The following is a 27588-nucleotide window of genomic DNA, read 5'->3' as shown; positions in this document are numbered from 1 at the left end:
TGTGCGCTGGCAACATTAAAATATGAAAGTATGCATCTTTCATGTCCAGTGTTGTCATGTAATCTCCTTGTGATAGCAGGGGGATCACTTCCTGTAAGGTCACCATACAAAACTTTTGAGGTTTGACAAATTTGTTCACTGGGTGCAGATCTAGTACAGGGCGCATGGTTAAGTCCTTTTTGGGCACAAGGAAGTACACTGAATAAATACCTTCCGTTACCTGAGATAGAGGCACGACCTCTATGGCCCCTTTTTCCAGTAGCTGGTCCACTTCTTGCAGAAGGATGGCGAGGTGTTCTGGTGCCATGCTTCGTCCCCTTGTGGGGGTCTGTATGTTGGGGAACTGTTGAATTCTATACAGTAGCCGCGGGCTATGGTTGATAGTATCCAGCGGTCTGATGTTATTCCCTCCTATGCTGGAAGAAAGGATGTTAATCGGCCCCCGACCGGCGATGCATGGGAGGGGACCCGAATCTTCGAGTCATTTTGTGTTGGTGGCTTGGGAGACTCTGGGGGTGGAACCCCAACCTCTCCCTTTGCCACGGCGTTGTCCCCTCTGGTTTTATTGTCCACTGTTACCTTGGTTAGAGGACCAGTTGTTTGTAGAGTACTGCTGCTGATTTTGCTGTTGGCCTCGAAAAAAGCGCCTACTGCCGTAGCCACGTCTGTTAGGAGGCCTAGAAATCTGGTCTAGGGTTTTGATGGTGTCAAACTCCTTTGCCGTTTCTAGTGCCTCATCAACCGCCTTCCCAAAGAGGTTGGCATCTTCTATAGGCTTGTTGATTAGAGATGCTTGTGTTTCAGATTTAAACCCCGAATTACGCAGCCAGACATGGCGTTTGAGGAGTATTCCTTGTACTAGGGAACGGCCAGCCGTTTCTGCAGCATCCAGAGTGTTTTTCACGATGCTTTGGTTGACCAGGATCCCTTAAGTAATCGTGGCCACAAGCTTTGTACGTAGGGGTTCTGGCACCTTCGACGTCTTTACGTAGCTTGCTCCACTGTGCACCTGCGTAACTTGCTAGTAAGGAGTTGTTGTTTGCAATCCTTGTGGAAAAAGCAGCAGAGGCTGTGATCCTCTTCCCTAGGGCATACAATTTTTTACTTTCTTTATCTGGTGGCGCCTCGCTGGTTGACAGCAGGACCCCTGCTCTTTTTCTTGTATTTGTCACCACCAGGGAGTCTGGTATAGAGTGGCCCCTGACGTACAAGGGTCTGAGGGCAAGGGACTGAATAGTTTTTCTATCCTCGGGTTGACCCCTCTGACCAACGCAGGGGTAGATGGTGAAGGGATAATTTGTCTCCTTATTGAGGCAAGGAGGGGAATGGATTGGCTGACAGGGGGTTTCTCCTTTATTACCTTCTCCACAAAGTCAATGTCGGGAGAAATCTCCCCAGTGTCTATTTAGAAATGCGCTGCTGTCTTGCGTAGTAGTGCATTAAATGTAGGTTGATCGTCTATAGCTGACGTGTTCCTATTGGGTGAGTCCTTGGGAGGGGACAGGTTTAGGGCATCAGGGTCTGAAAACACTGATGGGGACTGCCAGGGCTGTGAAGCCCCCTCCTCTGGGTCTTCTCCGAAGCCGCCGTGACCTATATCTGTATTCCCTTCAAAACCCTCCTCCTCTGGGTTTTGTACCTCTTCGTTGCCTAAAAATTCGTCCTCCTCCTGGAAGAGGGGGGTCCTCTCCAGTGAGGTCGTATAAATCTACATCCTCTTTGGAGGTATTAAACAACCTAGGGAATTTAGCCCTGGGGTCCTCCTGAGGTCCCTCTCTTACCCTTTTGGGTGTTGGTAGGTTTTGAGTCTCCATAAACCTCTATCTTCTCCATACAGAACTGGAGTCTCTCCAGGGTCTCCTGAGGTACCCCTGGGCGGTCTGGGAGGGGGTAGGGGAGAGGGGGGGTAGAGGGTTTGCTTTTGGGGAGGTGGGGGGGATAGGTTATTCAGCCTGAAAACGCTTCGACCTCTCCCATAACGTCGAAGAAAGGACTCCGTCGCCGTCTGAAAAGCCTTCCGGCAGGCTAGCAGTCCCTCTAGATGAAGGGGGCAGTTCCTGTCTTCCTTCCGGCCTTTTCGGCGTTTCTCTAGCCTTCTGAGCGGTATTCGACGTATCTTTCGTCGTCTGCCTCTGGCTATCGGTGGAAACTATCCTTTCCAGGCTCTCAACGATTCATTTGTCTGTGGAGGGCTCTGGCCTCGACGTTACGGGCGTCGCTTGTTCTACTTCGATGGGCGCTCTCTGACGGAGAGCTTCATCTGGAGGTTTGGGGATAGCGCCCTTATCTATGGAAAGCCCAGTCGCTGGTCGCATTTGCGGTTGTAAGTGGGGCTTAAGACCCTTACGGTCTGAGGAGGACGCCGGTGGAACCTGCGTCTCCGTTGGCGCTGGTGGTGTCTTCGACGAAGAAGAGCTGTGGGTTGTGTGTTTATGGGAGTGTTTTTTGTGTGCGTCAGTGTCGCCGGGGTGTTCATCCCCATAAGCAGGGCGTGAGCCGAGCTTGTCGGGGCCGGGGACAGACGGCGAGGAGCGCGAGCGCTCCTTCGAGAGGTGTACGACTTCCGAAGCGGATGTCATGTTATCACGTTCCTTGTCACTTTCTGCGGCGGCCGCGGCGGGTGAGGAATCGGACTTCGACATGGCATAGGCCACCCACCTCTTGACCTTGCAGTCCTTTAAAGTCTTAGGCTTAAGAAGCTGACAAGCCGCGCAACCGTCTTCCTTGTGATCGAGGGGCAAGCAACGGTTACACCGTTTATGCTCGTCTTTCCAGGTGAACTTGCCCTTGCACCGCAGGCAAAACCTAAAGGGTGTCCTCTCCATAGCCGAGGAAATATTTAGTTGTGATAACCCCAGGGGAAAGGCATTCTCAGAGGGAAACAAGAAATGTCCCACAACCCCACTCTCCCTACTGTGTTATGGCCGGCGAGGCCAGGCCACGTGTTCGGCAGCGCCGAAGGATCTCCTCCGTCTCGTCCCGCCGTCGAAATTCTTGCTCGGTGGAGAAAACAGCTTCTCAGCTACATCGAGGGAGGGATCTATGTAATGGATATTAATAAAGAACGACCAAAGGTCGAATAAATGAATTTGCAATGTCTCTCGAGGAGCTCTGTGTAAAGGCGACCAATATCTGGGCGGAAAAAAACAATCTGAGGGACCTCGACGCGTGAGGGATTGTGAGTACACCGCACGTCACTATAGGGATAGTGTTACAAACACGCCTTGTCGACGTCCCCTTTTCGACTATGAAAAACAAAATGCAATACTCCGCAGTGACCACTGGATGTCGGACTATGCACAGCCTGTGATTCCAAGCAGATTAACAAACATCAGAAATACTGTTTCCAAGAGCAGTGCAGTGAAATTGACTTTACTTACACTTATAACTTTCTAGACCCAGAACACACTAGCTTACAATAGAGTGCTGGAGGGATTATTTAGTATCCCCTTTGTTTAGCTTCTCATGTAACATTTTTATGTTACCCTTTCCTCGATGAATGACCGGTGGCAGTGGTTTAGATTCAACTACCGTGGTGTGCATTTACCATGGGCTGAGTTTGCAGCTGCAGTAAAGAACCCAAGGGTGCCATTTTTGTCAAAATGGCCCGGTCTTCTTTTTCCACCATCTCTTTGTGGAAAGGTCCTTCTTGATATTTACTCTGCGCGCCAAACCATGTTTGGTCCCTTCGTTCGTTTCGTCTTTGGCAGGCTTCACGAGTGAAGCCAGTCTCTGGCTCCAGGGTGTCTGGCGGGGAAGGAAGTGAGGGAGGTGCCCAAAACTCCCTGTGCTTAGTCTCCTAGGAGGCAGGAATGCACTCTTAGGTGATTGGCCACCTGGCTGTCCGGCATGGACAGCCACCCTGCTGGGTGACTGACGGGTAGGCTGGAATGAATGGGAAAACCTGCATAAAAGGCAAAGCTTTTTGGCTTGGAAGGCAGAGTCGACCACTAGGCTAAGGAATCCGAAGAAGAAATTTCAGAGGACGCCTGCTATAACTCCTGGACAGTTGGTTTGCCCAGTGAAGCCCTGCTGCTGTGCTGAAACTCCAATTTCTTTTCGACTAGAGAAGCCCTGCAAGGATGACTTCTTCCCTTGAGTTGGTGTGACCAATCAACTCCATAGTAAGCCACTTGGACATCCTCTCGGAGCAGGTTGAAATTCCACTGCAGTTACTGCTGGAACCGAACATCCAGGGAGAGGACACAGTGTACTGTGTGAAAGCTCAGTAAATTCATTAATTTAGTGATATAAAAATGCTTAATACAATACGAATCAGGGTGAGAAACAAAATAATGAAAGGTAATAACCACAATCACCATAATTTCTGTATATTGTGTCAAAACACACTAATTCATTGAAAACAATAAAAACCACAATTACCATAATGCATAGCGATACAACTAGAAGTACAACTTTTTGCGGTGCATAATTTAGCCAATTGTAATTCAAACCGGAGTTCTAAATTACTGTGAACAACATTAACAAAAGATTTTGCCAATGATAAATGAGCCGTAAAAAGTATTCTTGAACTCCAATAACCACAATGCCCAGCGCAGAAACTTGCCAATTTAAAAAAAGAAAAAAGTCAAATGGTAATACGCAAAATAATAAATTGCATAATATGTGGTAACCGGTACTAATGTATCGGAGGCGAGAAATCAGATTTATATAACAAATTAGATACTTCATTTTTCGTAATTTAAGGTAATGGTTAGGCCTCTTAAAAGCATGAGGTTTGTATGGAACAAGTTGGGTTGCAACAACCCAAATAATGACAAACAAGAAAATTTTGGCCCAATACATGGCCGCTGTTCAAGAATCGTGGCAATGAAGGTAGGAATTAATTTTTCACCCAAAGCAGGGACACATTAATACAAGCGTTACTACAGAACGGCGGTCCCTGAGAGCCGACGTGTGATGCAAGAGAAGGACTTGACAGGTAAGCCCTAGGGTCCTGATATTGGCCACTGTGCATGGGGACCAATTACTACTCGCCGCGCACAAAGTACAACACGCAAGTACTGGTATGTATTTGCCGATTCTGTGCGGAATATAGAGCGTGTAGTATTTCAAGCAATGTATTGGTTTTTTAAAGAATGAACAAGGTTCTGTAAGCGATTTAAATGCCGTTACAACCACCTTCAATACGAGTTCCAATACGGGATTAATTGTAAAATTGTGTGACTAATACCAAATTACAAATTGGCAAACTGAAATTCGTTTCTTTTTACTGTTAGGTGGGATTCAACCCCTAATAAATCAAACCGCACTGCAACAAAGGTGATTTGGATCGCAAAAAACAGGGGTAAGAGACTCGTGATTCCATTCAAAATAGAATGTATTCAGGGGGAACTTTTATTTGGGTATTAACTGATTATTGAACGGGCAGGTTTGAAATCGATAAATGATGAATAAGTGGGTTGCACCCTAAAAGCAACATAAACAACAATTAAGTTGGAATAAGATTCCAAGTTATTATGGGAGACATATGCTATATAAATATGTTGTGTAGGCTTGAAACTTTGTCCATTATACAAAACATACGAGGACGCATTTCTAACCATGTGGACTCTCTGGATTCTCTCCGAACTCATGCCTTTACGTAGGATTTGTGATGATTCTATATATATTTTTTTCATGACATTGTGGCTATAAGCAAAGGTTCATTATGAAGTATGTGAACTAACACAGTTGTTGTATTTAATTTATTTGACGCAATGTACTCATGAACAATTTGTTAACATTTTCAAATCTTATGTTATACCTTTACTTTTATATTTTCTTTTTAATTATGAAATAGAAATGCCGGATTTGAAAAAGGCAAAGTATAAGGCCGAAACACGTGTCATCCAAATGGGCAAAAAGATGAACCAATAAAATCAAAAATAACACAAAACTGATTGGAATATTTATTTTGGAAAAACGTACATTGAAAACGAAATTGGCGCATAAAAACGTTTAAGCACACATACAATTCTTTTTATTGCTTTTAAGCTGGCCAGGAGCTGCAGGAAGAGCCTCCGAACTCCCAGGAAGCAGCACTGACCGAGCCTGAGACCCCTCATCATCATGCTGGACCCCAGATGCATGGAAAGCCCATCTCGGCAGCCAGGAACCGCAGTGGTGTTATTTGTGGAAGACACAAGGAGCTGAAACACCGAAGTGTCGCTTGTTTGAAGATTGCCAGTTGCAGTCGGTGACCGTCCCATTGCAGTCCAGGTGTCCCCAGAATTCCTCTCTCTTGTCCCCACTACTGAGGCCCAGGAACATCAGGATCTGCAGAGCTGCACAGGAACAGAAGCCATCTGCTGCTTTTTTCTTCAACCTGAAGGTACTGTACAATCTAAGAGAATTTACCTCTTGTTGTGTAACCTCACTTGTCCTCGTTGGAGACTTCTTGTCATGGTTGCATCTGTAGAGTTGCTAACAGTTTCTTTACCTCACAAGCCCAATCAGCTTGTGGCCCTGCTTTGATTTCTTCTATTCTACAAGACTTTTAAAACATTGTGCAAGACTTTCTACTTACCTGCCAAGACGTGCATCAGTTCACCTTGACTTTTGCTAACTTAATATTGGCTGGCCTGGCTCCCTGAATGACTCTTCTCCTCTGCTTGTGTGTTGCGTCTTCCTTCCAGGAAGGGGTTAATTGACTTCGCATTATGGGTTTATTTTTCAAGTACTTACCTGCTTAAGAATAATTGTTTGAATACTGGTCTTATTCTGAAACCTTTTTACTCTTACGTTTCGTCCCCTTTCCTCCATACTGCATGGGCATCCCTTCCAAGGGACAGGAGACAACCTTTTAACCAGAAAAAACCTTCCCCTTTAGATTTAGAGGTGCGCGGGGTGCGGCCCAAGGAGTATGCGCTGCCCTGAGGCGCCACACCCCAGTCCCCTTTTCCGCGTTGACGGAAACGGGTCGAATTCACCAGCGCTCCTGTTTGGCTTCGGCCATGTAATACCACGCGTGGATACTACCTCTGTCTTTTTTGTCTTGTTGATCATTCAGGTACTCTGTCTTCAGGCATCATGCTCCTCCCCGGCGCATGTCGACTTCTACAGGGTTCAGCAGGTGTCCATCCTGCAATGGGCTCTTCTCAAGTTCAGACCCCCATGACCTCTGCCTCCGTTTCCTTGGCTCAGACCATACAATCTTGCCCAACAGCAAACAACCATGGAGAGTGGAGAAGATGATTTTTCAAAGAGACTCAAAAAAGAATAGACAGTGATAGATCGAAGAGATAGAGGAAAAGTATTCCAGTGAAGAGGAGTGTTAGGCAAGATTGTATACAGTACCCTTTGGGTGCACTACAGCAGCCCTGACCTCATGGCAATAGGAACCCAACCTTTGGTATAAGTCTGTATTACACAAGTTGGTAGCGTGTTGAGCAGCCAGGCTTATCTCAAGAGGGGTCAATGTGAGCTGTAGCAGATTGTAAAAGGATAGAAGAGCACCAAGATAGTCTGGAGCTAACCAATAGAAAGATTTAAAGACTTAAATGGAATTTAAGTTGTGAGTGACCAACCAAGAGATGCAAGTAATGCTGAAATAGAATCACGATAGGAAAGAAGACAAAGTAAACAAACAGAGGAGTGGTATATAGATTTCAAAAGGAGCCAGATGAGATGAAGGGAGACCAACAAGCGTGACAGAACAATAGAAAAGTCGAGAAAAAATAAAAGAAGAAATAAGCAGTTTAGTTGCATGAAAGGTAAGAAAGGAGCAAACTTTGCAGAAGTTATACAGATGAAAACAGCAAGACCGGGATGTGAGAGATATGATGAGTAACAAAGATTAGAATCCAAATAAAGACCAAGATGTAGCGCAGTAAGGGAAATAGAAAGGGTAGAGGGTGGAAGGAAATAGATGGTGGAGGAGAAAAAGTTGGCAGGGAAAAATAGAACCTCAGTTTTCTTGGCGTTCGAGGTAAGAAATTGCACTGACATCCAAGATTTAATGGTGGAGAGACAAGGAGAGTGTGGTGAATTTCAGGTGTGAAGGATGAGAGATAAGTTGTGTGTCATCAGCATAAAAGTGATGAGATTCCAAAGGAAGTAATAACAGGACCAAGTAATGAAGTATAAAGTGAAAATAGAAATGGACCCAAAACAGAAACTTGGAGTACACCGTGCTCGAGGGGAATAGGTGACCAGGTTTTTCCACCCCACGAAACAGAAAAAAGTTCTATTAGAGAGATAAGAGGAGAACCAAGAAAGAATAGTGCCCCTGAAACCAAAGGAGGAAAGAGAATCAAGAAGTAAAGAGTGATCAACGGTGTCGAAAGCGGCGGATAAATCAAGAAGAATGAGAAATAGTGTGTTTAGAGTGGCGAACAGACGAAAGATTAGCACATTAACGCAGTCTCGGAGTAACGGGGACGAAATCCGGACTGAAAATGACGAAGAGATAATTCATGAACAAAAGAAGATGTCTGGGAATAAACAAGGTGCTCCAATAGCATAGATAAGCAGGGAAGAATAGAAATAGGGCAGAAATTGGAGACAAGAGGATTAGCTGAGGGTTTTGTTTAGAATAGGAACAATGATAGCATGTTTGAACGCAGTAGGAAAAGTTGATGTGGAGAGACAATTATTAAAGTAATAGTGCGCTCAGAAATTTTATGGGCTTAAAAGCTGGGCAATAATACAAAATATAATTAAACTCTTTAATGAAAGTTCCTATGTAAAATGTTACACAAATAATGTTTAAACCCCTTTAACATCAAGCACCAGCAGGCTTCCATTTTGAAACAAAAGCCACCTGCTGGTAGCTTTTATTACAACGGCGGCTTTTGCTTCATTAGTGAGACGCAGAGAATGCAGGCAGCAAGGCTGCTGCCCGGCAAGTGCTTGTTTTTTTCAACTGTTTATATTCATACCACCACAATCATAAATACAACACAGTTTATTAACATTTTACACAGGAACTTTCATTCGAAAAGATATTATATATTTTGTATTATTGCCCATCTTTTAAGCCCATAACATTTTTGAGTGCACTATTCCTTTAAAGAATGAACCAAGAAAAGGTACGAAAGAAGGATTGATTAAAGGAATAAGAGTAGATGGGATAGGGTTCATAGGGGCAGCAGTAGGGTGAACTTCAGCCAACAGGAGTGTTACACATCAGAGTTGGACACGGGAGTAAAGTCCGATAGGAAAGTTAGAGGTTTGGGTGGAGGAGGAAATGCAATGGGAGAGGAGGACGAATTAATAATATTGTGACGAAGAGAGTATCTCAGAGGAAAAGAAATAAGCAAAATCAGAGGCAGAAAGAGTGGAGTTAATGGAAAGATCAGGAGGAGGAGGAGAGAAGACTGGTTAAAGTTTGGAACAGACACCTACGATGAGCAGATTGAGAATAAATCGCACATGGCTTCTTTGCCATCCCTTAAAAGGTTCATGAAGCTGTCTGTTTGCTCACCCTCAGGGATGTGATCAGCCGCCATTGCTATGCAGTCCCACAGGGTGAATGTAAACTTTGCTAGGGCACACGTGGAATTAGCAGACTTTAAGGTCATGTGCTAGCAGAAAATACTTTTTTCCAGGAGTCAATGTGTTTGTCATCCCCATCATGGGGTATGGTTGGGTACTCCGCTTGCATGGAGGTAGATGCAGCTGTTTGTACTACAAGGCTTTCTGAAGCTGGATGAATTGACAGGTAGCCAGGGTCACTGCTGGATGGCCTGCATTTTTTGGCCAAATATTTGTTTAGAAACAGAAAATGGCGAAAAAAGAAGACCAGGGCCATTTTGACACAATGGTCAAACACGGGTGCTATACTGCAGCTGAGGATTCAGCATGCGGTAGAAAAGCACAATGGTAGGAAAATTAAACCACTGCCACCAGCCATTTAAAGTAGTGAGGGGAACATAACACATTTTACATGAGTAAGTAGGAAAAGGGGCTACTAAGTAACCCAGCAGCAAACCACATAAGCTGGTGTGTGCTGGACCTACACAGAGCAAAGGTGTGCTGGACTCCTTTGTTTTTGAAGTCTGAAAGTCCATAGCCATCTACTTTTTGTGTGGTGACACAAGCACCTTCAGTGCAGTGTCACAGAGAAATCCTTTAGATTTCTCATAAGGTTCAAATACCTTTTTTCTTGTGTGATCTACTGGTCCCAAGAATAGTATAGTGAAATTTACTTTACTTACCTTTTCTCTTTGTAGGTCCAGCACACACCATCTTATGTGAGGTGCTGGGGGGTTACCTAGTAGCCCCTTACCCTACACATTTGCATGTAAAAATAATTATATGTTACCCTCACTACTTTAAAAGTCAGGTGGCAGTGGTTTAATTTTCCTACGATTGTGCTTTTCTACCGCAGGCTAAACCCTCAGCTGCAGTATTATCACCCATGGGTGACCAGTTTGTCAAAATGGCCCCAGTCTTCTTTTTTCGCCAGTTTCTGTTTGTGAGATCTTTCTTGGGTTTTACTCTGCGTCGAGGGCAGGTGGAGCCCTTTGTTCGTTTTGCCTATGGCAGGCTTCAGCCCCAATGCCCGCCTCTGGCTTGTGTGCCTGGAAAGGCAGGATGTGAGGGAGGTTCCCGAAACTCCTGTCCTTTGTCTCTAGGAATGCCTGAATGCAACCAGTCCTGAGTGGCTGGCTGGCACCCTGCTGTGTGATTGCCAGCCTAGGCTGTGTATGAATGGGAGAAACCTGCCTAAAAAAGCAAGTGTTTTGGGACTAGAGGCAGAGTCGACCACTGGGAGAAACACCCGATTAAGAAACCGTGAACAAAGCTTGCTGCATCGTCCTGGACCTTTGAATTGCTCGGTGAAGCCCTGCTGTTGTGCTGAAACTCCTTTATCTGATCGACAAGAGAAGCTCTGCAAGGGCCGACTTCTTTGTTAGGGAGAATTCTCATAAATGTGCTAATTCCCTTCACCTTAGAGACCCCTAGCAACTTTGCTGGATTTTGAGGACTTGATGTTCTTACCTGGAAAGAGTGTGAGCCTTTTTTCCCCACTCATGTATTTTGATGTGCGTTTTACACTTGTGTTCTTCGATTATGGAATTTTAGATACCTCCACAGGCATCATCTTTTCATGTGTGTTACACAGCACCCTCAGTGCAGTGGCACAGGGATGTCTTTTCGACTTCCCAAAGGTTTAAATACCTTCTCTGGGATAAACTACTGTTTCCCAGAGAATGTAAAGTGAAATTGACTTCACTAGTCTTTCCAAATTCCTTTACTCCGCACACAACATCTTACAATGGAGTGCTGGAGGTGGTTACATAGTATCCCCCGTGTATAAATACTCATGTTGCAGTCAAATGCTACCCTTTCCTATTGAAAAGGCTGGTGGCAGTGGTTTTACAACGAACTACCATGATTTTTCCCGACCGCGAATACCAGTAGCTAAAAATCACAGGAGCCATGTTTTTCAAGATGGCGCCTTAAGCCCCTTTGTTTAAACAGATCCCGGTCGTCTTTTTTCGCCATTTATTTTTGGAAAGGTCCTTCTAGTGTTTGACTCTGCGTGCCAAACCATGTTTGGTCCCTTTGTTGGTATGCCTTTGGCGGGCTTCAGGACTGAAGACCGCCTCTGACGTCTGAGTGTCTGGAGTGGGCAGGAAGTGAGGGAGGTGCCCGAAACTCCCTGTGCGTAGTCTCCTAGGAGACCTAAATGCACTCTGGCGTGATTGCCTGGCTGACTGTCCGGCAAGGACAGCCACCCTGCTGGGTGAGTGACAGCTAGGCTGGAATGAAAGGGAGCAAACGGTTTAAAAGGAAAGCCTCTTGGACTGGAAAGCAGAGTCGACCACTGGAACGAAAGAACCGAAGGCGAGCTGGAAGAGAACGGCTGCTGCAACTCCTGGACCGTTGGGTTTCCCGGTGAAGCCTTGCTGCAGGTCTGAATTGCTAAGTTCATCTCGACAGAGAAGCCCCTTCAAGGACGCGACTTCTTCCTTTGAGTTGGTGGGAACAATCAACTTGTAAGCCACCTGGATACCATTCTCTAAGTTGGTTAGGATTAACCAGGGGGAAGGACACCAGCTTGTGTGCTTTAAGAGTAGCTACTCGAACTGAAGTGACTCCATTTTGTTTGCGTTTTCCGACAATCCCGTGCAGTGTTGGAGTCACCTGACGTCCTCCCTCTTGTCCCCACGAATGAGGCGCAGGAACAGTGAGATCTGCAGGAACTGCCAGGAACCAACGACTACAGCTGCATTTGTTTCTTCATACCAAGGTACTGTGGCAACCGGATCAAGAGAACGCCACTCTCTCTGTGAAAGTTTGTGAAACTTTCCCAACTTGCAGGCCTAATCAGCTTGTGATCCAACAAATGATTCTTTTTCGCCTAAACTACTTTTGAGAACTTTCGCACAGACTTTACCGTTTGATACCAGAACTGCTCTTTCCTATCTTGAACCTTTGGCCCATTGACTTTGGCCTAGGCCTATTGACTTGAACTTTTCTGGTGAACTGAAACTATTTGTACTGTCTAACAAGTATATGTGATCTATTCTACTTACCTTGTGCCTTTTTGCTCACTTCTAAGTAACTTAACTGCCATTTGGCTCCTATTTCATGGGAGGTCAAACTGTCTTAAAATCTTTTTGTATTTAAGTATATTGGTGTACAATATTAAGTTGCCTCCTTCTAGTGAAATGTTTTCTAAATGATAGCGTAATAAATTAAGTGTTTTACCAAGAAACCTTGAGTATACGTGTCTACTTAAACCACTGTGATTGAAAGTCCTCTGTGTAACTTCTTGTACTGCTCACATTCACTCTTGAGAGAAGCATGACTGCTCAGCTCGCTACCAGAAACGGTGTAGTACAGACTTATACCAAAGGTTGGTTTGGCTTACACCTGTAGTCCTAATTGTGTAAGGTGGTCCCAGAGGGTACTGCATCCAATTCTGCTTAACATTCTTCCCTTGGGTTAGTGGGACCAACTAACCCTGAGACGAACTCCACTGGACCATCGTCCTGGATTGGCTGTTCTTTGCTGCTGCAAGATCTGAGTGTCAGGGGTCAAGAAATCCATAGTCTAGTGCAACGTCTGAAATCTAGCCAGAAGGTCCAGGAGTCAAAGGACCCTCCAGAAGCAGGACGACAGGAGCTCGAGTCCACTCACCAGAGCGGAGGACCCAGGGAGTGAAGGAAGCCCAACCGGTATGCGAGGTCCGCGGTGGTGCGGTTTACAGAGCGCAGAAACAGTGAAGTGCTGCTGATCTGAAAAGAGCCTGTAGCTGCCAACGGCCTCCAAATTGCTGCCGTAGGAGCCCTCCAGACATCCTCCCTTTTGTCCCCACGACTGAGGCTCAGGAACCCATGGGCTGCACTGCTGCAACAGGACAGAATCCAGCTGGACCACTCTTCTTCAAATCAGAGATACTTACTCAGTGCCTTTTTGAGCTGTGCTTTTCTAAGTTGAGATTTGCAGTGGCTTACTTTAGCGTTGATTCAAACTCTACTTTTCGCAGGTTTAACAGCTTGTGATTTTTATTCCTACAATCTCTCTAATTTATGATAGACTGTGCTCCAATTGACTTTGGCTGTCCTGGCTCCCTGCAGACTTTTCTAGTCCACTGACTTTGAAATTTCTGTCCCTCAGAGGTGGTAGCTTGTTTTAGACTGTTATTGCTGGCAAAGGCTTGTCTAGATTTCATTGGGAGATTTAGTTGTCCTCACACATATTGAGAACATGTTTAACCTTTTCCCTTCCGTTAACCTTACATTTCTGCAACCTCAGGATCTGCAAAGTATAACCAGTGACATTATAAATGCCATTACTTTTCTTGTGACTGAAGTCACCTCCGGGTGTACCAAGTGTGTAAAAAGCATATCCAAGGAATATCCACTAACTTTGTGCCGATTCTGGAAAAGTATTTTAAAGTATATTTGATTGTTACATATCTTGCCCTTTTAAAAAAAACGCTCATTTAAAAATTGATGTTAAATAAATAACTATTTATAACTGAAACCTTGAATGTGTTAATTGTATTTGCGAATTCTATTGCTACAGCTCACATTTACCCCTCTTGAGATAGGCCTGGCTCCTCAGTCGCACTACCAACTTGTGTAGTACAGACCTATAAAAAAGGTGGGCAACCTGATACCAAGCAGATAAGAGTTGTGTAGTCTCACACATTGTTACTACATCAACTCTTAGCCAACAGGTTTGAAAACCTTTTCCTGGCCTTTTGATGTAAAGGCGTTGAAAAATGTACAATTGGCATCAATGTTTGTTGCATCGACGTCAAAGGCGTTGATGGGTTCGGCAACAGTGGCGTAGATGGCTTGACTTTTGTCTTGTGCTTCGAGGGACACTGCCCTTGACAATGTTTTCTTCTACGACTTCTCATCTTGTCCATTACTGGAAGATTCTCGCGTAGTCTTAGGCTTATGACCCAAGCTCGAGGGTGCATAGGTTTTTGCCTTGGCATCATGCTATTCTTTGACTGTAGCATAGCCACTTTTCTTACGCTTCGAGGAGGTTGGGCCTGATCTGCAAAGATTTTGCACATTTTCACACTCCTCTTTAGAGGACGTTTTAGTTGGGCAGACTATGCTCCTTTCTGAGGAAGCAGATGAGGAAGAAGGTGATCTGTGCCATCGCTTTGATTTTTTTCAAAGACAACGAGGAGTGTGTGCTCCTCGAATGCGATAGTTTCTTCCATCTTCTTTTGTGAGGAGAGGAATTTCTCGACTCTTGCGATGACACAAATTTAGTCGGAGTGGCCAGGGATCTGGGTACAATCCTACCCACTAAGTTTAGATTTGCGCTCTTTTAATGCCTTACCTGTCATCGACTGACAGAATCGACAGTCGTCGGTTACATGCACAACGCCCAGGCGCAAGAGGCATATCCTTATGCGGGTCTGAGATCGACTTCTTGGTGCCACATTTTAAACATTTTTTGAAGCCTTTCTTGGAGTATTCAGACCAGAAGAAGAGGCGTATTTATACGTTTTCGCTGGAAAATGGAACTGAAGCCAACGGTGCTGCACGTGGTACATGTACTCGACGATGACATCAGCCGCGATGCAAGCTCACGAGGGACATCGAGTCCACCGTCTAAACGTACAGCGCCTTCTGCAAAGTGAATTTTTATCCCAAAGTAGCTAAAGCTGGAAATGAAGATATCATAGATGAGGAATACATGGGCGGAGACAATCCATTCAAAATATAATAACAGGTCAAAGAGTTCTGCCCTTCCCCTTCTCGCCATGGCCACTTCTGGCCTTCCCCCTCCCCATGGGCATTGACAGGTTTCCTTACCAATATCCTTAGTGGTCAGCCGTCTCCTCTGCTTCAGCACAGGTTGCGAGGCTTCCACAGACCCTGGAGGGAAGGTAATGTCACGCCGAATCAAGGGAGGCTGCACAGGTGGTGGGGCAATATGGGAAGCAGGGACAGGAGGACCTGCTTTTTGCATCTTCATGCTCGAGTGTAGGAAAGGGGACTTGCTAGGTGAGGTGCGGCTCTCCAGGGGCCTGGGAACAGGCGTGGGGCTGGATACCTGAGGAATGTGATTCTGCAAGCTGGGTGGTGTCTGGTAGTTTGACTGTGGGGGTCGTGTCATGGGAGGAACAGGGGCCGAAGGCGGGTAGGGAGGTTGACGATTCATGTGGGATGGCCATGGCCCATCAGGAGTTAATCTTTGATCTGGGTGCATCATTTCATCTGTTCGGTTTACCGCGTGGTAGCCAGGTCCTTGAGGGGCTGCACTTGGGCCCTGCCTGTTAGCATAGTTGTACCCCACTTCACTGCGCCCTTGCCAAATTGTGCCTTGCTGCTGTCCCTCTGGAGTCGTCGGCATCGGACTACCGATCATCTGAGGAGGTACAGGCTGCTGGGCAGTAGAGCCTGGGGAAGCAGAGACCCTGTCTCGCCCATATTGGAATGGAAACTGGTTCTGGGGTGCTGTGCTTGGGCGACGGTCCGTAGTGGCAGTGGGGGGATAAGTGTTGCTGTACTGGTTGTACATGTCCTGCTGTGGGGCCGGCTGAGCTGCTGGGGGTTGGCTTGGCGGTTGGCTTGGCTGTTGGCTAGCAGCAGCTGGTGGTGGTGGTGCTTGAGGTGGCGGGGGTTGCTGTTGCGACTGTGGTTGCTGTTGTCCTTGCCCTGCACCGTAGGGCACCGAATACATATCTCCCTCATGTCGCTTGGCAGGTGGTCCATATGTGGCATCCATGGACCTCTTGTAGTTCTAAAAGTGAGAGGAAGAGGATAAAGGGTCACTGTGAGCATTTCAAAGATGGAGCACAGGGTTGGGGGCTGAGAGATGGGGAAGAGAAGAACATTTCGAAGGACAGGTACTTTAAAATGCCTTTTCATTGAGACTTTCCCACCTAAGTGTCTATATTGATACAGAGTGCTACCTTGCACTTACCATACAACTACTACTCGACTGCTGGAAGCTTTCTTCATGCATTAAAGGCATCTTGGTGAAGATGAAAATATTACTTACCTGTAATAATGGTTGTCCAGCTGGTGTACTATTTTTAGAGTCACATGAGAACAGATCATTACTCTGGAAAACCACTATTACACTGTAAGTAAACATGTCATTAAGACCTAATTTGAAGTGGTTTCCTTGATTCACTTGAGCGCCAGCACCTGAGGTTTACTGATTCTGGGAGGGATGCTTGTTTTCAGTAATCTTTATAATGGATGACTAGTCTAACGATAATATACTTGTGTCGTGTCTTTACAAGGAAAGGGGAAAAGTAGGCAACCATGTGTATGTTGTTCAAAGATTGGGTGAATGCTTCTCTGGTAACAAAGTGTTAGGAGGGTGAAAGCATGTCTGGTAGAATGTGTGAAGAGTGTTGCGCTTCTGGTGATCCAGTGGGTGCTGGTAAATTGCTTTCCTTAACCAAATTCTCCATTAGGAAGACGCTACTTCCAAAGATGAGGAAATTAAAAGTGAAGAATGATTGGTGCGGGTACAGTTTGGAAGGATGAGAACATTTTAAACTGCTTTTCATCTGCGACTCTGGGGCCAACAGCTACCTTGTCAGTGAGCTCCTGCTTAAGAACAATATTAAGGCGATTAATATGAAGCTGGAAGTTGTAACTGAAGCCCGAAGAACATCCAAACCAGGATTCCATGAAAATTACAGGTGGGAGCTTTCCTTTATGTTTTTTGATTGATAGCGATGTTGGACATAACCAAGCAAATAGTATCTTACCCTTTATGAGAGACCAGTGAATGCCAGCAATAACGAAAGCAGAGTTTTACGCGTAGAATAATAATTTAAGAGACGTTACAGCAAGAACTTTGTTTCTATGTAATCGATGTAACTCTGTGCATGCACAGTTTAAGTACAAGTCGAGGGCGTTTCACAGGCAGGGTATAGGAAGAAAGCCGTTGGTGCATATAGAGTGTTGTGACATATAGAGTGTTGGGACATCAAAACTGACTGGTAACAAGCATCATCATAGCAATGCAGGGAAATCTTTGAAAAGACTGATTTTGGTAAAGAGCTGCGCATCGGGTGTCTGTGTGCGAGTTAACAGCAAAGCTTCACACATTCAGATAGCAACAGATGGAAGCATAAAAGCAAGGAGCCAATAGAAGAAGTTTTAAGACTTGTAATATCGAGAAGCAAAGAGGGAGAGCGAAGGACATTTAATTGAAATATAGAATAGGGATAGTTAGTAATGAGAGCAGAAGAGAAAACCAAGCAAGAGGGTTTATAGGAAAAAGGAAAGAATACATTGAAACAAAAAAGGGAAAAAAGAAAAAGGAGGGTTTCTGGCAGAAAGTCAGAGAATCTTGCAATCGTGTTCAGCAGAGACAATCAGGTAATAGGAAAAATGGGATTTGAAGAACACTCAAACACTAAGTCTGTGTGTTTGTGTGTCTTAGAGGTTAACAGCACAAAGGTGAATAGCCAGAAGAAGAAACATAGGATACCTGGAATTTGTTAGTTATTTTGTCCAATAGCTCTTTCCCCCCAAGAGATGTCACTGTAGATATAGTGTGGCAGACGGGATGCTCAAAAGGGGCGAGTGGGTTATAGCATCTCCCGCAAGTCTTGCTACTGGGACCTGGCATTATGTTGGTCAGACAATTCTAAGCTGCAACACTGGCATGAGTCCTCTGAACCTTTTGTTCTTTCTGAACTGGTTCACCAACCCTTTTTCCCTAGTGAGTCACAATCTAAGGCCTCCTTAGGACACAGGGGTGTTATGTGACTGCCAAGAGAGATTTAACCCCTTAGGGGTAAGTAATCTTGCCCAGTTAGCTGTGTTTACTTAACAAGGTTGTGGCAGTAACTCTGGTTTACAATGCCCTTTTAACGTACTTCTGGAACAGAGTTGGTTCTCTGGAAAATACAACCAAGAGGGTCTTCATTGTGTTGGAAGTACTGAGTGAGCTGTACAGTTAATCTCTGGTTTCTTCTGCATCACACAGGATCCAAGCTGAAATACCTTTTATTGGACTAACTGAAAATGTTCCAGTCCTACAGACAACTTCATCAGATGGTGGTCATAGAGTAATAAAAGACCCACACTGTAGATGCCCGAGATGCCCACCTTATTTAGTGAGAGGTGTAGGTGGAAGAACAGCGTGGTCAAAGTTAGACCACAACTCTCTCAAAGGGTGTTAGGTTAGGAATTCCCACTTATTTGGGGGATTTTAGGATTACTTTTTAGGCACCCTCAACGTTTTGCTTTTCTCCACTGTCATTTTGCTTCTTTGATCCCTTTTTGATCACTAGAGGCTCATTATGTCCCTTTTTACCTAATGTTAAGGTGTATAGAGTGGGTGACTACTAAGGTGTATAGTCCGAGGGGTGCCTATCAGGCTCTCAATGGTTAACCTACCATGATCTTATCAACTTATAAAGGTTTAGGGAGCCGGTTGGTAGCAATTAGAGTTAAGTTTTGGCATTCAGGGCTTTCCTTTCACTAGGTGACCATGAGGTATGCTCAAAATGGCCGTTGTGATCATGTGGGCCCTTCCTGAGCCCATCATGGCAGCCTCCATATTGGGAATAACTGGTTTAGGCCAGTATGGGTCTTTGGATTATCCCTCTCACTTTCTATGATATTGGCTAAGCCAAAGTGGCAGGTCCACTGGCCAACCAGCATGGTTGGTCATCTGATCCTTTGCACCCAGCCCCTCAAAAGCCAGCCTTCGTGCAGGTAAGTAAAAGTTTTGCACAATATTTTAGAAGTCTTTGTAGAAAAAGTATAGTCACAAGCTGGGAGGCTTGTGAGGGGTAAAAGATGCAAGCATCTCTACAGAAGTAACTAAGACAAGTCTCAACTGAGATCAAGTAAGGCTACAAGACTTCTCCAAGTCTTGCCGAACACCCCTCCTCTGGCAGCCATCTTAAGATTTGTACTGCACGTTCAAGTGTTGGGAGTCTTTGCGTTTTGCTCCGTGAGCTTCTCTACGTTTTCACGCTTTTTAAAAAAAAGCATCATTTCTTTTGTAAATGGAGCTCATGTGCTCTTTCGTTTCTTTGACCGGCAAGCAGGAATCAGTTTGTCGACGTCTTTTAACGCAAGAATCGTCAAGGTAAGTTCTTTAGACTGTACAGTACCTTTGGATAGAGGAAATGGTTCAAGCTGGCTTTGGTTCCTGTGTGGCTCTGTAGATCCGGTTGCTCCTGGGCAACAAGAGGGAGGACTCCTACAACACAATGGGACGGTCAGCAGCAGAAAAGGACCAACTTCTATTCAGCGGCACTTCGCGGTTCCAGCTCTTCATGTCTCAGCAAATGGCACCACTCCGGTCTCACGGATACCCCTCTGGACTTTCCTCGCATCTGGGGTCCAGCAATCTGTTGAGGTGGCTTAGACTTGGTCAGTCCTGCTTACTGGGAGTCTGGTGGATCTTCCAGCAGCTCGGGTCTGTCTTCAAAAGGATGCACTCTTTTCGGTGTTCCTCTCCCTGGCCCTTCCGTTCCAACAGCAGCAGTGCAAGTACAGCCAGCTCCGAGAGGATGTCCAAACGAGTTCACTTTGGAGTTGATTGGTGCCACCAACTCAAGGGGAGAAGTCCTTGCAGGGCTTCTCTAGTCGAGGAGAATTTGGAGCTTCAGCACAACAGCAGGGCTTCACCGGGCAAATCAATGGTCCAGGAGCTGCAACAGGTGTCTCTTCCAAGTTCTTCTTCGGATTCCTTCGTCCAGTGGTCGACTCTGCCTTCCAAGCCAAAAAGCCACGCCTTTTATGCAGGTTTCTCCCATTCATTCCAGCCTAGCTGTCAATCATACAACAGGGTGGGCTGTCCTTGCCGGACAGTCAGCCGGCCAAACACCTTTGGGTGCATTCCTGTAACCAGGGGGATTAAGCACAGGGAGTTTCGGTCACCTCCCTCACTACCTACCCCTGCCAGACACACTGGAGCCAGAGGCGGGTTCACTGGTGAATCCCACCAAAGACAAAACAAACAAAGGGACCAGACCTGGTTTGGCACGCAGGGTAAATCTCAAGAAGGACCTTTCCAGCAAGAATTTCAAGTTATTCCAGGTAGGTAAAACCTAAGGCAGACTTATTCTGGACAGGCTAACAGCAAGCCCGGGGAAGCAAGACCCAGTTGGGAAACTTGCACACTCATTTGCTGAAAGAAATGTTAATTTTTTTTTAATTATGTTTGGTTTTATTAAAAACCTTTCATAACCATTCCATGTTTACATCAAAACAATCAAATTACATTTAATCCAACAATAACATTTCCCAACATAGAATAAAATATGTTTACATTTCCCTCAAACAATAATTAAACAATACATTTCTTGGGATAATCCCTCTTATTTCAATCTTATTTAGCTTAATTCCCATCACCATGCAAGTCCATGGCCACATTCATAGGTTTTAGCTCCGTATAATCATTAGGTTATTTTCGCCTATTAACAGTTTTTGCTGTATTAGGCAAGAATTGATGTAGTAACCCTGTGGGTGATTACACAACATTTGTCCTCCTGGTATTAGGTAACCTACCTATTGGTATAGGTCGGTACTACACAAGCTGGCGGTGGGACTGAGCAGCCAGACTTATCCTAAGATGTAGGCCCACTCAGAGACTGAAACGGGAGGTTAGGATAGCTCAGAGGGCCCTCGAAGCCCATCATATGAGCCGTACAGCGTATAGCATGAGAGCTAAACAATATTATTCTTCTAAAGGTAACAAAGCCAATCGGCTTTTGCCAGCTAGGCTGAAAATGCGCGCGAATCGCAATTGGATCGAAGCTTTGGTGGATGGGGAAGGGAGGAGGGTCACCTCAGAGAGAGATAAACTTTGTGTAGTGGAGGAGTATTTTAGGGCCCATTCTGCCCCACATCAAACGGACATAGGCATGGCAGACGGGTTTATAAGAGATGCGCATTTGCCACAGCTGTCTCAGGGAGCTTGTGAGCTTTTAGACGGGCCAATTACGAGGGAGGAGATAGAAATAGTGATACGATCCCTTCCTTTGGGTAAGGCCCCAGGGCCTGACGGGTTCAAGAATAAATTCTATAAGACCTTCAGGGCTGAGCTCTCCCCCTATCTAGAAAAACTCTTTAATGACATCTGGGAAACAGGGTCAGTCTTGGTGTCCATGGCAGTCTATTACGACGTTGGTTTTGAAACCGGGAAGGACTCCGATAGGATGCACATTCAATCAACCAATTACTTTGCTAAATACAGATGCGAAACTGTTGAGTAGGGTAATAGCAGGGCGCCTGGGGGAGGTTCTTCCGAAGTTAGTGGAGAAGGATCAAACGGGGTTTATCCGTAATCGTTCGACACATGATAATATACGTCGGACGATAGATCTGATAGCTTTGGCCCCTAGACTGCCGGGTAAGCTGTCTCTGTCATTAGATGCTCATCGAGCTTTTGACAGTATGTCGTGGAGTTACTTACAGTTGGTGCTGGAGAGGTTTGGGTTTGGCCCCAGATTTCTGAGGCGGATTCTCTCAAATTACCAGTTCACTTTAACTTTAGTAGAGGGGAATGCAAACTTGACCCCAGCTATTCGTTTTTATAGGGGCACCAGGCAGGGTTACCCCCTGCCCCCTTTGGTCTTTGCATTAGCACTAGAACCCTTGGCACAGCAGGTCAGATTGAGTTGGGATATCATGGGCTTTGAGTTTGCAGGACAATGCCATAAGATAGCGTTATACGCAGATGACTTGCTGTGCTTCCTACGGGATGCATCTAAATCCATCCCGCCTTTGATGAACTTATTGTCCTGCTTTGAAAAGATTTCTGGCTTTGGGGTGAATGTGAATAAATCCGTGGGTATGGCGTTAACTGAGTCTCCAGAGGGCCTGGCGGAGATACAGACGGCCTTCCCCATTCCCTGGTCTTCCACAAACATTCCCTACTTGGGGATTAAACTGACCCCGACCTATGCAGGCCTATTTAAAGCAAACATACCAGCATTATTGAGAGAAGCCAAAGAGTGGCTTTGTAGTTGGGATTCACAGGAAATATCCTGGCTGGGCAGGGTGAGCGCAGTGAAGATGTCTCTGGTTCCGAAGCTGCTGTACACCTTCTATTCCTTACCAATACAGATTCCTGAGAGGGACCTTATAGATATGCAGAAGGAGATTGGACGCTCCGTGTGGGGAAATAAGCCTAGGATCCCTTATAAACTCTTGACGAGAAAGGCGGTACATGGAGGTATAGGTTTGCCTTCGGTTCAGCCATACTATAGAGCGTCACAGGTGGCTCCTATGTTAGCCTGGGGAAGCCCCACCGAAACTCCTAGATGGCAAGAAATAGAGCAGGAAGCTTCTCCCTTCCCAATGGAGTATTTCCCTTTCCTGCCCAAAGATGCGGGAAGTTATCGGGGAGGACTGTTGCCCACGACATTGGCTACGTTGCAAAGTTGGGACAAGACAAGAACGCAAAGAGGGATCGCGTTGGGACTGGGTCCGCCATCTCCTGTGGCTCAAAACCCGGCGTTTACGCTGGGACTAAACCCTAGCTCATTCCAAGGATGGGAATCAAATGGACCAGTAAGGCTTAGGGACTTATATGTGGATCAGGAACCCCTGACATTTCAGGAATGTAAGGAGAAGTTTGGGCTGTCAGAGGTGGAACGGTTTGGATACATACAGCTACGACACTGGTTGACTAACAGGGAAACACGCCAAGCTGCCAATAGGGCGCCATTCGGCATAGAACTTAGAATTCTTGAGGGACAGAACTAACATAGGTTGGCCGCTTGTTACAACCTTCTGGAAAATGCCTCAGAGGGCGAGAAGCTCCCCTATATGATGGCGTGGGAAAGGGAGCTGGGAGTTGAAATCCCAGAGGAATCCTGGCAGCGAATATGGTTCAGAGCCCACAAGACCTCTAGGTGTACACTGGTAAAAGAACGCTATCGAGATTTGCTTTCGTTGGTACTTCCCTCCGACTAGGTTGCATGCAATGAATTTAGATTATCCAGATACGTGCTGGCATGGGTGTGGCGAAAAGGGTGATCTGGGGCACATGTGGTGGCACTGCTCGGTTATCCAGGCCTACTGGTTGGAGATCCGTTCCAAGATCAAGGATGTTACTGGCACGCTGCTTCCTATGGACCCGCGTATACTAATCTTGGGTGACGTGCCTGAAGATGGGTCCTTCCCGATGACAGGTCCTGGAGCAGCTCTAAACGCTCAGCTACTCATCGCTGCGCGAATCACAAGAGCTTGATTTTGGAAATCGGTGGAAGGGCCACATGTGGCGTACTGGTGGGTGAAGGTGTGGGAATTGATGGTTCTCGAGAAGCTCACTGCCATGCTAGAGGGGAAGCTCTCGAAGTTCAGGCGGATCTGGAACCCTTTCCTGGACTATGTGTTGGACAGAGAACAGCTGTTCTTTCGGCCAAACTTACTGAGACACTTTATGAACTCCTGACAGGCTTGAAATTGCTTACATTGCACAGAAGGATACTGCTAAGGTTTGCACAGGCTTCAACCTTTATTTCTCTCTTTTCCCATACTCTATGTTTATACTTGCATTGTTCCCCAATGGATTGTTGAGAAATGAATTTGCTCGTGATCTAGCTGAAATTGAATCGATGAATTGATAATGTATTGTTATGCTTTGTTGAATGGGGAGGGATTTAAGGGAAGGGAACTGGATTGAATTTTTGATATATGTGCTCCTTTTCCCTAGTTTTTTATTGTTGGATTAACTGTCTTTAAAAATTTAATTAAAAAAATCTATTAAAAAAGAGGGGTAAATGTGAGCTCTAGAGCAATGAAATCCACCAATACAATTAGCCAAGTAACACTTACACTCAAGGTTTTTAGTTAAAATAATTATTTGACTTAACGGTTATTTTTTTTTTTGAAATAAGCATTCTTTAAAAAGGGCAATGTGCAACAATAAAAATACACTTCAAACTACTTTTCCAGAATCCACAGAAAGCAAGTAGATACTCTTTATTTAGAGATGCTTCATACACACTTCCTACACCCTGAGGTGACATCACTAACTAGGACAGTAATGGCATTTATATATCACTTGTATACTTTGGGATTCTGAGGTTTTGTAGAAAGGAAAGGTAAGAGGAAGGAAACAGGTTAAACAAGTTCTACGAGCATGTGAGCACTTTAAATCTTCCAACGAAGTCTAGATAAAAACTTTTCCCAGCAATATTAGTTTAAAACCAATACATCACCTATGAGGGACAGTAAGAATCAAGGTTATTGGAATAGAAGAGTCTGCAGGGAGCCAGGACAGCCAAAGTCAATTGGAGCAAAGTCTATGGAGCAGAGGAACTTCTTAGATAGTAAAAGTCTTGCACAAAGTTAGAGAGTTTGTTGAAGAAAAATCAATGTAGGGTAACAAGCTGTTACACTTGTGAAGTTAGAGCCGAGATCAACTCTAGACAAGCAGCTACTGCAAGTCTCAACTGTGAAGAGCAAGCTACAGGATATAAGGTAAGTACACCAAAGACATAACAGTACTTTTGGTTAGAAGAAGAGGTTCGAGCTGGCTTCGGTCTGGTTGTAGCAATGCAGATCCTGTGTTCCTCTTTTTGGATTAGCGGCACTTAGCGGTTTCAGCGCTCAATAAACAGCACTTCTGCTGATCTTGGAGCCCGGTTTGGCTTCCTTCACTCAGAGTCCTGCACTCTGGTGAGGTGACTAGCTCAGGCCATCCTGCTTCTGGAGGGCCCTGGGGAGACTCCTGGAGCTTTTGGCTGGCTTACAGATGTTGCACTCTACTATGGATTTCTCTAACTCTGGCACTCGGTTCCTGCAGCAGCAAAGAAGTACAGCCAGTTGGGGAAGGTTTTCCAGCAAAATTAGTCTCTGGGTTAGTTGGTCCCACTAACCCAAGAGAAGAAGTCGCCCCTTCCCGAGTTTCTCTGGTCGATCAGAAAAAGGAGTTTCAGCACAGCAGCAAGGCTTCACTGGGCAGTTCAACAGTCCAAGAGGATGCAGCAAGCTTTGTTCACGGTTTGTCGGGTTGTTCTTACCAGTGGTAGACTATCTCCAGTCCCAAAAGCCTCGCCTTTTAAGCAGGTTTCTCCAAATCATGCACAGTCTAGCTGTCACTCATACAGTAGAATGGCTGTCCTACAAGGACAGTCAGCCAGCTAATCAGGACTGGGTGGATTCAGGTTTCCCTGGAGACAAAGGACAAGGGAATTTCAGGCCCCTTCCTCACTTCCTGCCCTTATAGACACATTGGAGCCTGAGGCCGTTTTCAGTACTGAAGCCCGCCAAAGGCAAAACAAAGAAAGGGCTCAATCCTGGTTTGGCACGCAGAGTAAAACTCAGGACAGACCTGAAAAAAATGGTGAAAAAAAAGACTGGGCAATTATGAAACAATGGTCACCCAAGGGTGCTATACTGCAGCTGAGGATTCAGCCTGTGGTAGAATTGCCCAATGGTAGGAACATTAAACCACTGCCACCAGCCATTTAAAGTAGTGAGGGGAACATACAAAATGTTAAATGAGTAAGTAGGAAAAGAGGCTACTAAGTAACTTCTCAGCACTCCACATAAGATGGGGTGTGCTGGACCTACAAAGAGAAAAAGTAAAGTCAATTTCACTTTACTATTCTTGGGAACAGTAGTTCTCACAAGAACAGTTATATAAACCGTACGAGAAATCTAAAGGTTTTCTCTGACACTGCACTGAAGGTGCAGTGTGTCACCATACAAAATGTAGATGCTTACGGAGTTTGACAGTCTCCAAAAAGAAAGGAAACACAATCCAAATCAGATCAAAACACAAGAGTGAGAAAAAGAGCTCACTCACTCCAGGATTAAGATTAAAAAGTTCTAAAGTGCAGCAAAAGAGCTGGGGGTCTCCAAGGTTGAAGGGAATTAGCACAGAAACGAGAATTCACCAACATGCCACATACAAATTACGATACCAGGGGTCCAGACTTTCTTTCATATATTTGGGCAATTGATTTATTCCTCGACCTTCACAATCTATGTTATGAGCTAATTTAAACTATGATCTCTGAGGCAGAGTTGCAATACAGTCAAGATGCCTTATCTGGATTTTCACCTTGTCTTGATTCCTAAACAATAGCTTGTGGGCGTGATCAAGGTCCTCAAGCCATACAAGGCATTCCTTGGATCGTGAAGACAGATACTTATCACCCAAACGCCTAGAATCTTGATTCAATATATCAAAGAATGGGAGCCTTCATGCTCATGGACTTAGTATAGAAGGCAAGGGATTTCCATTTAATCAACGCACGCATGGATTGCAGGCCCAGTTCGAACCTGATCATTGCATTTGGGAAGTAATTGGGCAGACGTAACACTATTTTACAGAAACAACCCTCCAAAAATTCCCAGAATTTGTTTTGCCAATATTTTTTGGTTTCAGCTTCATAGATCAGGATAGGGATCACCTTCGATTTATAGAAGGGGATAACTGGTATTAATGAACATTATCCAAACCTTTTGTGTAGGATTATCCCCTGGGAAGTGAGGCGCTTACACTCAAGTTTAATATTTTCCAGCCAATGGGTTTCGATAGTGCTGTTATTCATTAGAATTCCCAGGTAAAGGATGGAATTTACATGGTCAAAGCACTCCTTACCTACATACCACCTACATTTCGAAGCTCTTTTCCCCTTTTTATATTCCAAAGTCAATATTTTTGTCTTTTTGGCATTTATTTTTTTAGCCCATTCATCTCAAGGTATTTAACCAGTTCATTGAGACATCGCTAGAGACCAATATGCGTTTGTTCTAAAATCACTCATCTGCATAAAGTATGGGGACCAGCTGGTTATTTAGTTTAGGCGGAAAGGCCTGAACAGTTTCTTGACCTTCCATGATACCAGCTAGCTAGAGGCTGAACAGGACTGGCACCAAGGAGCATCCTTGTTTCAATTCTCTAAAAGGTGGGAATCTTGCCCGACAGTGGCCCTCGGGAGGAGAGTCCAACTCTGACACTTGTGTTCGAATATATAGCTATAATAGCTTCAATGAAATCTCACGGGCAACCCCAGGCTATGAGCTTACCCCAGAGCTTTTCTCTGTTAATACAATTGATTGTATTAAAGTCCTGTGCTAGGTCAATGAATGCCACTAACAGTCTGGAATTAGCCCCTAACATTTTGTTCAAGGCATTAAGCGGAAAGGTTGAGGAAAGACCCACCCACCCCTTTAACAAAACCAGTGTGTCTCGGAAGAAAACACC

General features: G+C 45.2%; 1 protein-coding gene across 1 annotated transcript in view; it reads right to left on the bottom strand.

The window, feature by feature from the left end:
* Nucleotides 1–27588, bottom strand: part of ARID1A (AT-rich interaction domain 1A) — a 1380737-nt gene that overhangs the window by 135444 nt on the left and 1217705 nt on the right. The window contains exon 18 of the mRNA XM_069622865.1: nucleotides 15243–16173. Within this exon, the coding sequence (XP_069478966.1) occupies nucleotides 15243–16173 (931 nt within the window). The remainder of the gene's footprint in view (nucleotides 1–15242; nucleotides 16174–27588) is intronic.

Source organism: Ambystoma mexicanum, chromosome 11 (genome assembly GCF_040938575.1).
Source record: "Ambystoma mexicanum isolate Mex_15411 chromosome 11, UKY_AmexF1_1, whole genome shotgun sequence".
Taxonomy (NCBI): Eukaryota; Metazoa; Chordata; class Amphibia; order Caudata; family Ambystomatidae; genus Ambystoma; species Ambystoma mexicanum.
Note: the sequence above shows the minus strand (reverse complement) of the source record. Positions and strands in the feature narration are given on the sequence as shown.